Source organism: Microcaecilia unicolor, chromosome 3, assembly GCF_901765095.1.
Source record: "Microcaecilia unicolor chromosome 3, aMicUni1.1, whole genome shotgun sequence".
In the NCBI taxonomy this organism is placed as follows: Eukaryota; Metazoa; Chordata; class Amphibia; order Gymnophiona; family Siphonopidae; genus Microcaecilia; species Microcaecilia unicolor.
Genome location: NC_044033.1, coordinates 232,151,160 through 232,169,701, shown reverse-complemented (window position 1 = coordinate 232,169,701; position 18,542 = coordinate 232,151,160). Strand labels below are relative to the sequence as shown.

Below are 18,542 nucleotides of genomic sequence, written 5' to 3'. Positions count from 1 at the left end.
CCTGGCTGGATTGCCTTTTAAAGGCAAGCTGCTCTTTGGGGTCGAGCTGGACAAAATCGTGACCGATCTCGGCACGTCTAAGGGCAAGAAGTTACCAGAGGTCAGGGCTCGGGCTAGTACTCGTTCCAGTACCTCCAGAGGACGGTTTCAGGAAGCCCGTCGGTACCGCCCGGGCAGGTCGGGCTCCTCTGCCCCCTCTTCTTTCAAGAGGACTTTCTCCCCCAAGCAGCATTCCTTTCGCAGAGACCGCCGTCCCGGAGGTGCTCCCTCCGGTCCTCCCCCAGGGTCTCGTACCCAATGACGGGGCCTTGGTCCACGCCCCAGTGCAGATTGCAGGACGGCTGTCCTCGTTTCTGGGCGAGTGGACCACAATAACTTCAGACGCTTGGGTGCTGGAAGTCATCAGAGACGGCTACAAGCTAGAGTTCTGCCGACCCTTAAGAGACGGGTTTGTACTCTCTCCCTGCAAGTCTCCGGTCAAAGCTGTGGCAGTGCAGCAGACCTTGGACAACCTGATCCGCCTGGGTGCGGTCGTTCCGGTGCCAGAAAACAGATTGGCAAGGGACGTTACTCCATTTACTTTGTGGTACCAAAGAAAGGAGGTTTTGTCCGGCCTATCCTCGACCTCAAAGGGGTCAATCGGGCCTTGAAAGTGCGGCACTTTCGCATGGAGACTCTCCACTCTGTTATAGCGGCAGTGAAGGCAGGAGAGTTCTTGGCTTCCTTGGACATCAAGGAAGCGTACCTGCATATTCCCATCTGGCCTCCTCATCAACGCCTCCTGCGTTTTGCAGTCCTGGCACGACACTTCCAGTTCAGAGCCCTCCCTTTTGGGTTGGCTACTGCTCCGCGGACCTTTTCCAAAGTAATGGTGGTCATAGCGGCCTTCCTGCGAAAGGCAGGAGTACAAGTCCATCCTTATCTGGATGACTGGTTGATCCGAGCCCCCTCTTATGCAGAGTGCGGCAAAGCTGTGGACCCGGTAGTTGCTCTTTTGAGCTCCCTGGGATGGATCATCAACTGGAAGAAGAGCCAGCTGCGCCCGACTCAGTCCCTGGAGTATCTGGGAGTTCGATTCGACACCCAAGTGGGCAGAGTGTTCCTGCCAGACAATCAGGCTCAGGTGGACTAGTTCCTAGTAGCCTCTCCTCTTTGGGCTTGGGACTATGTGCAGCTGTTGGGCTCTATGACGGCCACGATGGAAGTAGTGCCCTGGGCCAGGGCTCATATGAGACCACTATAACTCTCTCTGCTGCAGCGCTGGACTCCGTTGTCGGAGGATTATGCTGTGCGCCTTCCCTTGGACCCAGCAGTGCGCAAGGCGCTGAGCTGGTGGCTGCAGACAGTCAAGTTGTCTGCAGGAATGCCTCTGGTGACCCCAGAGTGGATTGTCGTCACGACGGACGCCTCTTTGTCGGGCTGGGGAGCCCACTGTTTGGGAAGGACAGCGCAGGGGCTCTGGTCTCCTGCAGAGGCAAAGTGGTCTATCAACCTCCTGGAACTCAGAGCCATTCGGTTGGCGCTTTTGGAGTTCATCCCGGTACTGGCCTTGAAGCCAGTACGGGTCCTGTCGGACAATGCCACGGCTGTGGCCTATGTCAACCGCCAGGGAGGTACCAAGAGCGCCCCTCTAGCCAAGGAGGCCATGAATCTATGCCAGTGGGCGGAAGCGAACCTGGAACAGCTGTCAGCGGCCCACATTGCTGGAGTCATGAATGTCAAGGCGGACTTTCTCAGTCGCCATGCCTTGGAGCCCGGAGAGTGGCAACTATCGGCTCAGGCGTTCTTGGACATCACGAAGCGCTGGGGCCAGCCGAGCCTAGATCTGAGGGCGTCATCGGCCAATTGCCAAGTGCCGCGCTTTTTCAGCAGAGGACGGGACCCTCGATCCCTGGGAGTAGATGTTCTTCTCCAACAGTGGCCGACACAGAGCTCTCTTTGTGTTCCCGCCCTGGCCCATGCTGGGCAGGGTGCTAGACCGGGTGGCAAAGCATCCGGGCCGGATATCCTGGGGGTCCGGATTGGCCCAGACGTCCCTGGTATGCGGACTTGATCAGGCTTTCAGTCGACGATCCTCTGCGACTGCCAGTGGAGCAGGGCCTGTTACATCAGGGTCCCGTGGTGATGGAGGATCCCTCCCCCTTTGGTCTTACGGCCTGGCTATTGAGGCGCAGTGTCTGGAGAAGAAGGGCTTCTCAGACAAGGTCATCGCCACTATGCTGAGAGCGAGGAAGCGCTCTACTTCTACTGCTTACGCCAGGGTTTGGCGTATCTTTGCAGCGTGGTGTGAAGCAGGCTCACTTTCTCCCTTCACTGCTCCAATTTCTTCAGTGTTGGCGTTCCTGCAATAAGGTCTGGAGAAAGGCCTGTCGCTCAGTTCCCTTAAAGTCCAGGTAGCGGCTCTGACTTGCTTCAGGGGCCGCCTGAAGGGTGTTTCCCTGGCTTCTCAGCCAGATGTGGTGCGCTTTCTCAAAGGAGTTAATCACCTGCGCCCTCCTCTGCACTCTGTGGTGCCTGCGTGGAATCTCAACCTGGTGCTAAGAGCATTGCAGAAGCCGCCTTTTGAACCCTTGTCGAGGGCATCTCTGAAAGACCTGACGTTGAAAGCAGTCTTTTTGGTGGCTATCACTTCAGCCAGAAGAGTTTCCGAGCTCCAGGCACTCTCATGTCGAGAGCCTTTTCTGCAGTTCACTGAGGCAGGAGTGACTATTCGCACAGTGCCTTCCTTTCTGCCCAAGGTGGTTTCTCGCTTCCATGTGAATCAGCAGCTCTGTCTCCCTTCCTTTCGGAGGGAGGACTACCCAGAGGAGTACTCTGCTCTCCAATATCTGGATGTGAGACGTGTCATCATCAGATACTTGGAAGTGACCAATGATTTCCGGAAATCGGATCATCTGTTTGTCCTGTTTGCAGGTCCTCGTAAGGGTCTGCAGGCTGCTAAGCCTACAGTGGCAAGATGGGTCAGGGAAGCCATTGCAGCGGCTTATGTGGCCGCGGGGAAGATGCCGCCTATCCAGCTGAAGGCTCACTCCACAAGAGCTCAGGCGGCCTCGATGGCAGAGGCCGGGTCCGTCTCCTTGGAAGAGATATGCAAGGCGGCAACTTGGGCATCGGCCCATACATTCTCCAAGCATTACCGCTTGACTGTGGCTGCTCGGGCGGAGGCCCGGTTTGGAGCCACAGTGTTGCGGACAGGGATTTCAAGGTCCCGCCCTGGGTGAGTACTGCTTCGGTACATCCCACCAGTCTATGGATTGATCAGCTTGATGATATGGAAGGTAAAATTATGTATCATACCTGATAATTTTCTTTCCATTAATCATAGCTGATCAATCCATAGCCCCTCCAGATATCTGTGCTGTTTATATTCTGGTTGAATTTTAGGTTCAAGTTTAGTCTTCAGTTACTTCAGGAGGACTTCGTGTTCAAGTTTTTTCACTTGGATCCTACAAGAGTTGAGACGAGTTTGTGTAACAGTGAGCTGCTGCATTCCTCTCCCCTCCGTTTTACGGGGCTGGATTGAGACATAAATTCTGCCGGCACTCCCTCCCGCTTCGTGCGGCTGTAGGGCAGCTTTGTACCCCTCCCGCTTCGGCGGTGTTAGGGTCAGTCAGCTCCTCCCGCGGTTGCGGTTGCAGGATAAGCCAGATCCCCCCGCATCGGCGGGTGTGGTGTCCCTCCCCCGCTCCACGGGGATGAGCTGGACGGATTCCCCTCCCCCACTTGTGTGGGGATGAGCTGGGTTAATTCCCCTCCCCCGTTCGGCGGTGGTGAGCTGGGCAGAGTGTCCCTTTGTGGGTGTAATTCTCTAAGTGCTGAGTCCTGCGGATGGAGCTTTGATATCGACATACTGAGGAGTTTCCGGCAGCACATGACCACATATAGGGAGGCAAAAGGATTGCTCTCTATCTCCACCTGCTGGTAGATGGACACAACCCACCAGTCTATGGATTGATCAGCTATGATTAATGGAAAGAAAATTATCAGGTATGATACATAATTTTACCTTAATATTTCTGTATTTGTACCCCGTATTTTCCCATCTATTGGTAGGTTCAGTGGCTTACAGGTGTTCAGAGTAAATTGGTTACAATTTGTATAGAACAGTGTTGCAATTTATGTAGAGCAATGAGGTTTACATTGGTCTTGAATTTGACAAATTATATATGTTTTATAGTTGTCTCAGATAAATATGTGAGGTGTTTGGGGTGATGTACCACTACTACTACTTATCATTTGCCTAGTTCTGTTCATTGTCATAGTCATGAAGTGTTTCACAGTGATCTACTTGGTTAGGTTGATTCAACAGAAGGAATTTTCTGAATAAATGGACTTTCAGTTGTTTCCGGAAGATTAGGTAGGTGTCCATGAATTTTAAGTCTTTCGGTAGTGTGTTTCAGATTTTGGTGCAAATGTATGAGAAACCGGTAGTGTATGTTGATTTGTCCTTTGAATCTTGGGAAGTGGAGGGTAAAGTAGGATCTTGCTGACTTAGTTGTGTTGTGGATTGGTAGATCTATTAGGTAGCCAGGTGAGAGACCGAAAATTATTCTGTAGGCCAAAGAACAGATCTTGAAGGATATGTGTGCTTTGATTGGTAGCCAGTGTATTTTTGGAGTAGAAGTCTAGCGCTTTTGAATTTTTTTTTTGTTTTTTTTCCCAATATGAGTCTAGCTGCTGTATTTTGAGCTGTCTGTAATTTCTTTAAGATTTGGTCTTTTCACCCTGCATAGATTCTGTTGCAGTAGTCTGCATGGGCTAGGACCATAGTTTGGATCAGGGTGCAGAGTACATATCTTGGGAAGATTGTTTTATATGTTTGTTTCCACATTGTGTGGAACATTTTCTTTGTAGTGTCTGCAGCCTGGTTTTCGAAGGATAGGTCACGCTCTATGGTGATTCCTATGATTTTCGGTTTGTCTGAGATGGGGAGAGATGATCCCGAGGCATTGAGGGATGTGAAGCATTCAGTATTGTGCGGAGATGAGTATCAGGCATTGTGTTTTTTTTCTTATTCAGTTTCAGGTTTAAGGCTGGTGCCCAGGATTCCATAGTGCTCATGTTGCTTGTGATTTTGGAGGTAATTTCTAATGTGTCCTTTTTGAAGGGGTTAAGGACTGTAACATCATCAGAATAGATAAAGGAGTTAAAGCCTTGTTTGGCTAGGGACCTGGCTAGTGGGACCATCATTAAGTTGAATAGTATGGGAGAGAGTGGTGAACTCTGTGGGATTTCGCTTTCCAAGGAGGGGAGAATACAGAGTTTGACTTTACTTGGTAGAACCTGGTGGCCAGGAACCTTTGAACCATTTAAGTACCTTCCTTCCAATTCGAGTATTCTTTGTAGGTTTGGTGGTCTAACATGTCAAATGCACTTGACATGTCAAACTGGAGTAGGAGGATGTTTTTGCCTATTAAGATTTTCTGTTTGAATTTGTATAAAAGTGTGATCAGCACCGTTTCTCTTCTATAGTGGGGCCGGAAGCCTTATTGGGATTCGTGTAAAATGGAGAATTTGTTGATGTGTTCTTGGTCATTAGTGGTATGGATGCTACTGGTCTGTAATTTGAGATATCGTTGGTGTTTTTCTTGGTGTCTTTTGGGATTGCTGTGTGCAGAATGTTTCCCTTATCAAGCAGGAATTGACCTTTATGGAACATAAAGTTTAGATGGGATGTGAGTTGTTAAATGAAATGGTTAGGGGATTCTTTCATGATGTAGTTGTGGCCTGTGTCTAGTCTTTGTGAGTGGAAGAGAACTTTCTTATTGCTTGAGCTACTGTCTCGTAGGAGAGCTGGGTGAAAATTGTCCATGTACTGTCCGCTGGTGATTCCTCTGGGGGTGGTCTAGTTCGTCTATGAAGGTTTCAAGGTTCGTAGCTTCCTGAGGTAGACTTTTCCGTAATTTGATGATCTTCTCCTCAAAATATTTGGCTAGCTCATTTGCTGGTGGGGGAGCTTCATTTGTTTTTGTCATTGTTTTGATGTCTAGTAGGTTGTTTACAAGCTGATATAATTTCCTCGTGTCTTTATAGTCTGGGCCTTATTTGTTCCTTATAGAATTTTCTTTTTGCTTGTCTTGTGGTTGTACCTCTTTTGTGCTTCCCTCCATGTGCTATGGTGGTTCGTTTTAAGTTTTTCTCCATGCTCGTTCTTGTCTTCTGCAGTGGGCTTTCAGTTCCTTATCTTGACCATGGGATTGTGTTGTGTTTTTGTGAGGTTTTTGTTTGCATGGGTGCTATTTCATCTAGGACGATCATGCATCTTTTGTCCCATTCTGTGAGAAATTCTGTGGAGTCAGTTGGTGGTGACCATTGATTATCGTATATGTAGTGCCAGAATGTTATCAACTTTTCCTCTTATTCCATGACTCTCCAATTCCTCTGTAGTCTTTCATGAGGTACTTTGTCAAATGCCTTCTGAAAATCCAGATACACAATATCAACCGGATCACCTTTATCCACATGTTTGTTCACCCTTTCAAAGAAATGTAGTAGATTGGTGAGGCAAGATTTCCCTTCACTAAATCCATGTTGACTTTGTCTCATTAATCCATGCTTTTGAATATGCTCTGTAATTTTGTTCTTAATAATAGTCTCTACCATTTTGCCCGGCACTGATGTCAGACTCAACGGTCTATAATTTCCTGGATCTCCTCTGGAACCTTTTTTAAAAATCGGCATTGGCCACCCTCCAATCTTCCGGTACCACGCTCGATTTTAAGGATAAATTACATATTACTAACAATAGCTCCGCATGCTCGTTTTTCAGTTCTATCAGTACTCTGGGATGAATACCATCTGGTCCAGGAGATTAGCTACTCTTCAGTTTATAGCTGCCTCAGCTTTTATAAGAAAAGGTCCGTTCACATTAAAAAAACAAAAAAAAATCCTGCAATTAGTTCAGCACGAGTTAATATTGTATCTCATTGTGGAGAATATATGCTAGGCCTCCTATGTGGGGTCTGGAGGCAATATTTCCGTGTGGCAGTATTGTAATCCAAACACTCCTTGGTGCTCCACAGCCTTGTTCCCACCATCTCCAGGTTTATCCTTGTGGAAGACTCCAGAATTTTCTATCTTCTATATTTCACAATGTATCCAAATTTCCATATTATGTAATGCAAGAGCCACTACTTTCTATGACAACAGCAATTCCATAACCACCTTGGCTGCAGAACCCTCCATAGGAAAACAAAGTGCCAACAGAGCAAAAAAAAAAAAAACAATCTGGTAACATCTGTATATTAGCCAATATTGCTTTCCATTGTATAGATCTTCAGCTTAACCGCCCTAATGAGGCATTTAGATGGTACTGCTGTGTACTTAGATTTTTCTTTAACATTTCTTGGTCTGCAGTGGTACATTTCACACCACACCAGAGTCCACATTTCCGGTATACTCTGGAGCTATCTGAGCTACGAATTTTGTGGCTGCCTCAGGTGATGTGAAAAGCTGAGTTTTATTACTATAAGTAACGTGAAGTCGCGCTGGATATAACAAAGCAAAGGAGATTTTGTTTGAATATAAGTTTGCAGACTGTTGAAAATGACCTCCGCTGTGCAGCCACTGCAGCTGAAAAGTCTTGGAAACACAAAATACGTTCATTGTCATAAGTTAACGTAGCCACCAACCTTATGTCCTGCAGAATCTTTTGTGCATAGTTGAGTAGTTTAAAAATCACAATTCTCGGCCTTGATTCTCCTGAGCAGAGTGGTCCCAAACGATGGGCCCCTCCGCTGACTGTAGATCCAGTGCTTTAGGCAACCAAGACTCCAAAAACCTTGTTAAGTCTGTTTCCTTGATTGATTCTGGAAGCCCCACTAATCTTAGGTTATTGCATCTGGCATGATTTTCTAGGTCTTCCACTTTAGGTTCAAGGCATTTCAAATTGTTTTGCATGGCATGATATTGGGCTTCATGTTGTAGGCTTTTGTCCTCTACATCTGAAAGTTGTTGTTGGTACTCCATGAGGTCTGTCCTCAAACCCCCATAGTGCCATCTATTTTTTCCATCTTGTCTGCAATGCACTAATTTCTGGTCAACCGAGGATTCTAAGAGCGCTGAAACCTCTGTCACGATCTCTGCCGCCCACGCTGAGCTTACTGTTGGTGCTTCTGAGGAACCACCCTCCGCCATCTTGGCTTCCCTGGCACGGCCTCGTGCTCCTTCCTTTCGGTGAGTCTTTGTAGACATGGAATCAGTGGCAGGGATGTACCGCAAGTAATTTCCTCCTCAGCAATGCTTCCCTTACTGCTGTATCGACAAAAATGGGTAATTACAAAAGTTTATGAGGTGTTTGAGGTAAGATTTTGAACGGGGGCCGCGGAGCTCTTCACTGCGGCTTCCCCCTGCTAGCCTAGCATCACGTGATCTCCCAAGCTGTTAATTTAAATGTATTTTTGCATACACTGCCCCCCCCCCCCCATAGCTTCTCCTCTAAGAATGGATGCAAAGCAGAAAAAGGGTATTTCCCTAGCAACTCACCATGCAAAAAAAAGTTGATTTGGGTATAATCTTAGTAAAAACATAGTCCCTCTCCAATCTCAAGCATATTGTGAAGTACCTATAATACAAAGCCTACAAAAATCACTCAGGACCTATAGAGCTAATCTATTTTACCTCTAAGTTACGGAAGTAGTACAACAAGGACTGTACCTAGGAAAATGTAACACAGTAAATATTGCAGTGGGACCTGAAGATCAATATGCATATTGGGAAACTGAAGAAGCTGAATTATTACAGATGCTTAAGTAGGAACTCCATGCAGTACCGGGCCTAAATCAGAAATAGTGAACACAAATAGACCCTTGCCAGGTACAGAGTAAGTGAGCACTAAGTTAGTATCAATACGTAGATAAAAATTAAATTTATACTCTGCAGGCAGTGCAACACTAAAGAGAAACAGCATCCTATACTTTGCAAAATATAAAGAAAGCAGTGTCAATTTACTATAAAATTGACATTTTCCATTCACTTAATTAGGAATAAAATTCTTTCTATCTTTGTCTGGATGTTTGTTTTTTCCGAGTATTGTTTATTGCAGTCTCCAGGTTCTACTTTCCTCTGTCTTTTCTTAACTTTCTTTACAAGATCTCTAGTTCATCTGTCACTTCTCTCCCTTCCTGTCTGCTTCCTCTCCTATATCCATCTTTGACTTTGATCTTTTCCTTTCAGCTTTCCTTCATTTATTTTTCTGCCTCTGTCTACTCAGACTTCATTCATTCTTAGTATTCAGACTTCACTTTTCCTTTTTTTTTTTTTAACCACATCTGCCTACAGCTTTTCATCTTCCTCACCTAGTCCCTCTCATTTCCTGTGTTATTCCTCAGTCTTTCATTTACTCTTCCGTTTCTCCTTCTACCATCCAATATCTCCTTTGTCTCTCTGTCCTCCTGCAGCATTACCCCTGTCTCTTCTCCCCCATTCAGCATTACCCCATTATCTTTCTCTGTATGGAAACATGACAGCCCATCCTCAGTAACCACTATGTCCCATCCAGTCTGCCCAGCCTCAGTAACCATTAACTCCTCCTTTGATAAGGGCTGCCTCACGCCTTCTTAAACTCCGACACAGTCTTCGTCTGCACAACCTCCACTGGGAGGCCATTCCGTGTATCCACCACCCTTTCCGTGAAAGAGTATTTCCTCAGATTCATCCTAAGCCTATTTCTTCTTAACTTCATCTTATGCCCTCTCATTCCAGAGGTTTCCTTCATTTGAAAAAGGTTCCCCTCCTGTACATTAGCACTACTGAGATATTTAAATGTCTCTAGCATATCCTCTCTCTCCCACCTCTCTTCCAGCGTATACATGTTGAGGTTCATGAGCCTGTCCCTGTATGTTTTATGACCAAGACCACTGACCAATTTTGTTGCCGCCGTCTGGGACCGACTGCATCCTGTTTATATCTTAAGTGCGGTCTCCAGAATTGCACACAGTATTGTAAATGGGTCCTCACCAGAGACTTGTACAAGGGCACTTTTATGTCTCTTGTCTCCCATCCAGCATTACCCCATTCATTCTCTCTCTCCCCCTCCCCCTTCCTTCCAGCACTACCATGTTTTCTCCCCATCCAGCACTATCCTGTTTTCTCTGAGTCTCTTCTCTCCATCCAGCATTACCCCATTCTCTCTCTCTCTCTCTCCCAGCACTATCCTGTTTTCTCTGAGTCTCTTCTCTCCATCCAGCATTACCCCATTCTCTCTCGCTCTTCTCCTCATCTAGCATTATCCCATCACTCCATCCAGCATTACCCATTCTCTCTCGTGTCTCCCATCCAGCATTACCCTGTCCCTCTCTCACTCCCCCCTTCCAGCACTACCCTGTCTCTCCTCCCCATACAGCATTACCCATTATCTCTTTCTCTCTCCTCCTTCATTGGCATTTCCCGTTTTGTGTGTGTGTAACGTTAACTGCTCTCTCTAGCTCTCTCTCTCCCCATCATTACCTTGTCTCTCTCTCTCTCTGCTCCCCCCTCCCAATCCATTATCACCCGCTGTCCCTTGTAGGTGAAAGGCCAGAAACAGTCAGCATTAAAAGAAATGCAAAGATGTGTGGGATCAGTTTCCTCCCTGCGCTGCTGTTAGCTCTGCCAGTCACACAGCTCTGATGCAGGAAGTTTACATCAGAAGGGTGTGACTGCTAGTGGTGGCGCATGCAGAAACTGGTCCTGTGAGTCTTTGTATTGTTTTACTGCTGCCTCCAACCCGGGAAGACAGCGGTCCCCATAGCTGTGCCAGCAGGAGTGAAGGGAAAGTGATAGCTGGGGCTAGGGAGGCTTACCTCAACAAGTCTCTATACGGGACACCTATGCCGGACCTGGGTGGTGGGGAGGGAGAGAGATACCGTGCTGTTCAGTAGACACAGAAAGCCTGTGTACATGACGGGGGACCTGAGCCAAGATTGTGGGGACCTGGGCCCCCAAGGCCTCCTGTAGCTACACCCCTGGTCATCTTCCTATCTTCAGAAGGGTTGGCAGTGGGTTAGAAAGGAGACTAGTTGACTGTATTTCTGATGTTTTCTGTGATGCACTTGGAGGCTGCTTCACGTACCAAGATCCTGATACTGAAGACAGTTCTGCATCTTCAGATCTGGAACATTTTGAAAGTTGTAATAGAAACATGATGGGAGATAAAGGCCATATGACCCATCCAGTCTGCCCATCCTCTGTAACCCCTAATTCTTCCTGTTCCTAAGTGATCCCACATGCTTATCCCATGCCTTTTTTAATTCTGGAACAGTCCTCGACTCCACAACCTCCACCGCGAGCCCATTCACGCCTCCACCACCCTTTCTGTAAAATAGTACTTCCTTAGATTACTCCTTAGCCTATTCCCTCTTAACTTTGTCATATACCCCCTCATTCCAGAGCTCTCCTTCATTTGAAAAAGGCTCTCTTCCTGTACATAAATGCCCTTGAGATATTTAAACGTCTCTATCATGTCTCCTCTCTCCCTCCTCTCTTCCAGCGTATACATGTTGAGGTTCTTAAGCTTGTCCCTATAATTTTTGCATTCAAGACCACTTACTAATTTCGTAGCTGCCCTCTGGACCGACTCCATCCTGTTTATATCTTTCCTTAGGTGCGGTCTCCAGAACTGCACGCAGTACTCCAAATGGGGCCTCACTAGAGACTTATACAACGGCACTATCACCTCCTTTTTCCTGCTGGTCATGCCTCTCTTTATGCACCTAAGCATCCTTCTGGCTTTGACCATTGCTTTTTCTACCTGTTTGGAAGCTTTAAGTCATCAGACACAATCACCCCCAAGTCCCGCTCTTCCTTCGTACACTGAAGCACTTCTCCCCGTATACTGTACAGTTCCCTCAGATTCTTGCGAACCAAGTGCATGACCCTGCATTTTTTTGGGATTAAACCTTAGTTGCCAAATATCAGTGCATTCCTCCAGCTTTGCTAGGTCCTTCCTCATGTCATTCACACCCTCCAGGGTGTCCACCCTGTTGCAGAGTTTAGTATCATCCGCAAAGAGACAGACCTTACCAGACAGCCCTTCCGCAATATCGCTCACAAAGACGTTAAAAAGAACCGGCCCTAGGACCGATCCCTGTGGTACGCCACTGACGACATCCTTTTCTTCAGAGCAAGCTCCATTTACCACTACCCTCTGTCTCCTATCATTCAACCAATTTTTAACCCAATCAGTTACTCTAGGTCCCATACCGAGGGCACTCAATTTATTTATCAGTCGCCTGTCGGAACCGTGTCAAATGCTTTGCTGAAATCCAAGTATACCACATCAAGCGCCCCTACCACATCCAACTGTTTGGTCACCCAGTCAAAGAAGACAGTCAGATTTGTGTGACACGACCTGCGACTAGTGAAGCCATGTCGCCTCGGCTCCCGCATTCCATTTAGTTCAAGAAATCTCACAATCCTCCTCTTTAGAAGCATTTCCATTAGCTTACTCACCACCGAGGTCAGACTGACAGGTCTGTAATTCCCAACATCCTCCTTACTTCCACTCTTGTGCACAGGAACCACATCCGCCTTTCTCCAGTCCACCGGGACCACTCCAGTTTCTAAGGAGGCATTGAAGAGGTCCGTCAGTGGAGCCGACAGAACTTTTCCGAGTTCCTTAAGCACCCTCGGGTGTATCCCATCTGGCCCCATTGCTCTGTCTACTTTGGCAAGCTCCTTATGAACACAGTCCTCCGTAAACGGGTCTTGGTCTACCATATATCCATCCCCTTTAGCCTTTGTTTTTTGCAGCCCTACCTCGGTCTTTCATCCGTGAACACAGAGCTAAAATAATTGTTAAGCAGTTAAGCTTTATCCTTATCTTCCATATATATCTCTCCCTCAGCTTTGAGCCTCACAATGCTATTATGGCACTTCCTCTTGTCACTTACATATCTGAAAAAGGTCTTATCCCCCAATTTTTACTGTATTAGCTATCTTTTCTTCTATTTGCCGCTTCGCTTTCCTGATAGCTTTTCCAGCTTCTGTTTGCTTATTCAGGTATTCTCTTGACCTGCTGGCTGCCTACTGACTTTGCCTGTACCTGGAGTACTCTCTTGCTGGCTGCCTGCCCACTGACTTTGCATGTACCTGGATTACTCTCTTGACCTGCTGCCTGCCTATTGACTTTGCCCATACCTGATCTATTGACTTCTTTCTAACAAGAGAGTAGCTTTACATTTCCCCTCCTTCAAAACGTTGTAGCAGCCACACAACACTATCAGGCTGCTTACATATTAAAAACCTAGTAGGCACCTATGTTAAGTCTATTAAAGGCACAGAGGAATTTATATGTCCTTAAAGTACTGAAAAATCCAGCACAGGTTCCAGCTCCTACCATGGTCTTTGCTACCCCAAATGATGCTTCATGTAGAAGATCTCAAGGCTGCCTCTCCAGCACCCCCATGCTTCCTTGCTCTTCTAGAAGATAGTTCTGCTCACTGCTTTTTTTTAATTTTTTTAATGCACTTGGAGGCTGCTTCACGTACCAAGATCCTGATACTGAAGACAGTTCTGCATCTTCAGATCTGGAACATTTTGAAAGTTGTAATAGAAGCATGATGGGAGATAAAGGCCATATGACCCATCCAGTCTGCCCATCCACTGAATGCCTCTGCCATCTCTATATTGCTCAAACCACATTGGTTTACACCAGAGCCAACTTCAGTTTCTTCCAAACTAACTAGATTTCTTGCTCACTTCGACTGCTGCTAACTTCCTTTCTCTGAGCCTTAAATTGTTTTTGTTAGGGTTAGCTATGGAAAATTAGGTTTTTACTTCAACTCAATCTTCTTTTTCTAATGTATCGTACCCTATCCTATACTTCTTAAATTGCAAGATTAAGTAATGGCTGGGAAATTACAGTTTTAGGTTATCCTTGTTACTCTAATGAACTTGGGACTTCGAAGATTTCTCTGAGATTTTGCTCATTGTTACTAAGTGATGGATACTTTCAGGAGTTAGAACATGTTTGGCGATGGCATATAGCTAGTAACATACAAAGAAGTGAGGAACTCAAAAACGGGGGCTGTATACAGATGCAGTTATTATGCATTTTATAGCTTAAATAATTTAATCTATTGTTTTGCCAGGCTACAAAAGCAGTGTATGATCGGATCCTGGACCGCGCATTGCAACACCTCAAATTATCATCAACTATGCTTATTTCTGGAGGAGCACAAATACTTTGAGGAGAGCTTCAAGGTAAAAGTGTTTCCTTTTGTTGATATATAACTGTATGTTGCTAAGCACCTTTTGAAATGTCATATGTAATACAGGTCAGTGATCCAGTGGTGCATGCCTGTAGGACTTCCTTATGCAGCCTGCTCAGAAGGATAGAGTAGATAGTGCTCCCTGCCAATTTTTAAAACTCACATGGCACTACTGCTGGAATGGTGACCGCAATTTTATCCTGCAGTTAGGAAGGCAGGCTGACTGGCTGGCTATCTCACCTCACCCCCCCAGCCTCAGTGGACCCTCCCCAGGGCTACCTTAATGCGCCCTGCTGGTCTAGTGCCATCAACGGGGGCAGGAAAGAACCCTACTCTTTCCGGCCCACTGTCGCAGCTTCTTCAGATGACCGCCAAGACTTCAAATGACAATCTTGTGAGGCTGCCGCAGGAAGTCTCGGTGCCATTTTGAAGAAGTGGGCAGTGGCCAGAGCACATCAAGTGGGCATGAAAGAGTAGGTTCTTTCCTGTCCCAAAGAGGTACTCCTGATGTATGCCTGCATCTCTTCCCATGCTGGACTTGTTGAATGCAGGAATGGGGAGTGGGGACTGAAAAAGATTGTATGGAGTGTGGGGGGCTGGAAAAGTGTATATTATCTGTAAAGGGAAGGGAGGTTATAAGGTGGATGAAGTGTGGGTGCATGGAGGGGGCTGTAAAAAAATATATGAATGGTGTCATATACAGGGAAAGGGGCGTAAGGTGATGAAGTGTGAATGCAGGGAGAGGGACTGGAAAACATAGATGGGATCTGTGTTACAAGGAAGGGGGGCGGTAAGGTGGATGCAGGGAAGGGGCTGGAAAAATACAGATGGGATCTGGGTACAGAGAGGAAGGGGGCTGTAAGGTGGATGAATGTGGGGTAGGCTTGAAAAATCACAATACTATGTGTGTTCAGGGAGGGCAGCTGAAAAAAAGATGGTTGGGGGGGTGGTGCATGGGAGGCTGGAAAAAAGTTGTGTGTGTGTGTAGGAGGGGACTGGAAAAAAGGTAGATGGAGTGTGGGGGGCTCAAAAAGTGTATAGACTGGGGGTTTCATGAGAGAGCTGAAAATTGCATAAATCTTCTCACTTTGAGCGGGAAGAGTGAGGAATAAAATTAGACTGTGAGATGGTATGGGGCGGTGAGGGGATAGGGGCTACAAAGTCTGCTTGACTGCGGGGATGTGGTGGGGATGTTTTGGTTGTTTAAATTATGACAAACTTGCAGAATTTGTAAATTTTGTGCACAGAATTTTGAGTGTTTTGGTACAGAATCCACCAGGAGTAATTGCTGAAGAGTTGCTGAAGTTGTAGCTGCTATATTCGATATTTGTTCTCTTTTCTGTTCAAAGAAAGATCTCCTGACTTCTTAAAGCGTGATTTTAACATGTAAAGCAGCTTTAATTCACCCTACTTCAAAAGCGTATCATAGCCACCCAGCCTTGGCTTCTAGTATACTTATATATATATAATAATTTGTACCATAAACGTTCTACGGCTTGCTGGCTGTCTGGGTTCGTAACTCTTGACGTCAGCAAGCCTCCAGCATTCCATTCACTCTCACTGTCCTGCTCTCGCATAAAGACCAAAATGACGTCAGAGGACGGCGGAAACAGCGAGAGGAAGGGAACGTTGGAGGCGAGCTGATGTCAGGATGTACCAACGCAAGGCAAGCAAGTGAAGGCAACGGAATGCTGGAGGGGAAGGGATGCGAGCCCAACCTGCCTGCAGGGAACACTGGATGGGAGGGCAGGGCAGAGGAGAACCGCTGGGGAGGGCAGAATCGTGGGACACGGATGAAGGGCAGGGCACAGGGGCAATCGCTGGACATGGAGGGCAGGACGGAATCGCGGGACATTGAAGGGAGGGCAGGGCACAGGAGAATCGATGGACATGGATGGAATGGGAGGAGAGGAGAGAATCGCGGGGACACGGATGGGAGGGCAGGGCAGAGGAGAATCGATGGACATGGAGGGGAGGTCAGAATCGCGGGACACGGAGGGGATGGGAGGGCAGAATTGATGGAGGGGAGGGCAGGGGAGAGAGGAGAAATCGCTTCGCTGAGAGCCTTAAAAACATAATCACCATTACAAGATAGCCTTGCTAGCGCCCGTTTCATTTTTTTGAGAAACGGGTCCTTTTTTACTAGTATATGTATGTATATATATATGAAATATTTTATAAATAATGCATGTAAATTGCAACTCCACCCATAGTCTGCCCAATCTCCACCAAAGACACATTGGTTGCTTAAAAGTACATGCTGCTTTGGGACTATACATTCTTTTATGTGTGCAATGTTGGGGTAATTTTATAAGACCTTTTTACCACCATTATGCCCAACAATTTGGGTCCTGTATTCAAAATATTGTATTTCTTGTTCATGAAGTCTTTGAAAGATGCTCTGCTGGGGCAACTCTGGTATTGTCAGAAAATTACAGTAGATCATCACAAGTAGTCAAGCTGCTGCTGTTCCATGTATTTTTCTCCAAGGACAAGCAAGATAGCAGGTCCTCACAGCATGGCTATCAGTGGATCCTGCTGCACAAGTGCTACTCCAGCTTTGATGTCTCTCAAAGCTTTTTGTGCTACTTTACCACTCATCTGTGCCACTTTATGCCTGCTGTTATCATATGAGCCACCTTCATTTTTATATTTCTGTGAAGTCAGTAATGTGTCACCAAATATTGTGTCAAGATTTTTTTTAGTGGGTTTTCACATCTTTTGATTTTCTTCCAAATTCCGTTAAGACTACTGCTGTCTTGTGGTGCCGATTCCCCTTAGCACTTTAGTTTCATTATCAGTCTTTTCTTTTCTCTTTTTTTTGTAATATTTAAGTTTAATGAACATCTTAAAATACAACAGCTATGACACGAAGTTGACTCTTCACACTTCTACATACAACTCACATTACACAACTGAGATGTCTGATAAATCTCTCGCCCTCCCCCCCTCACCCCCAACTAAAAACGCACTCACTCCCTTCAACATAGTCATGGGCGCTGGCCACCCCACTCTCTTCCCCTTGAACTCCCATATATCACTGCAGAACATCACAGTAACTCATAATTAGTAGAACCCACAGATAGGTATAAACGCCCATGCCATATATACCAACACAATAATGGAGACCAGCAGGCAGCACAACTATTTCCGCCCTCTAAACTGGCCCCCCAATCTCTCCAGCTCGAGAAAAAGAGACCACATACATGAAGCTGCAACCAGGTCTGAAGTGTGGTAAGGCGGGTATTGCATAAACCAGCCCACCTGTGTTCTGATATGACCAGGTCTGGGTGATTGCTGCTGTCTCCACTGCTGGGCAACAACCATGCAAGCTGCAGTGAAGGCCAAAAACAATAATTTATCACAACACGCCTCTATAGCAGGCACACATTCATTCAAAAACACGGTTCCAATGAAATGGGATAATATACAATCCAACAATCTCGAACATATGCAATAACATTGTCCAGTATTCCCAAAGGATACCTCCCTTGTTCCAAAAGCACGGACGAGTCCTGTACTAGCGCACCATGTACGTTTAGAGCTTTTTCACTATTTGAGATGCATAGGCTATATGATGGGTATGCTCTAGTGTATTAGCCCATAACTCTCTGGGAAGGATTGCCCCAATCCTTCTCCCATGCAAGCATATGGCGTGTTTTATCCTCCTGGTCCTCATGCACTGTCTATTCAAAGTAGCTACAAAACCCCCTTTTGACCTGATCCACCAACAATGCTTCAGTGGGAGTCTGGGCATTGAGAAGCCTTTGCCCTGCCCTTAAAATATAATTTTTAACCTGCAATAAGGAAACAATCCTTCTTTGTAAACCATATGTCTGCTGCAATTCAGAGAATTCCAAAATCGAACCTCCCTCTAGCAATTGCCAAAATAACAAAATAAGCTGACTCGTCTAAAATTCTCTGCTATTATATGTTTGTTTGGACTATTTGTAAAGAGCAGAGTTTGGCCAAAGAGTTTTGACAGTATTTCTAGGATAAGCAGCATAAAATGTTTTGTACTTTTTGGGATCTTGCCAGGTACTGTGACCTGGATTGGCCACTGTTGCTTCTGTCATTGTATACTTTTGACCCCTCTCTTCTATTAGATTGTATAACATGCACATTGAGGCAGCTTAAAGTTTCAAGTGAGATCGAAGCTGGAGTATCAGTCCCATGCAGGGCTTTGTTAGTGATGTCACCCATGCTGTGAAGACTTGTTTCCTGTTGTCCACGGAGAATACCTGCTACAAGTAAGTAACTTGGTTTTCTTGAAATTATTTAAATCAAGTTACTGATTTGCTTTAGATGAGGAGAGAGGGTCAGACTCAGGAGTGTGTCTTGAGCCTTTCAACA

The 18,542-nt window shown here is 46.2% G+C and overlaps 1 protein-coding gene across 1 annotated transcript in view; it reads left to right on the top strand.

Annotated features, from left to right (window-relative positions):
* XAB2 (XPA binding protein 2) overlaps positions 1-18,542 on the top strand; it is a 148,665-nt gene that overhangs the window by 80,761 nt on the left and 49,362 nt on the right. Inside the window, 3 exon segments of the mRNA XM_030197558.1 lie at positions 14,070-14,100; positions 14,103-14,138; positions 14,141-14,181. Coding sequence (XP_030053418.1) covers positions 14,070-14,100; positions 14,103-14,138; positions 14,141-14,181 — 108 coding nt within the window.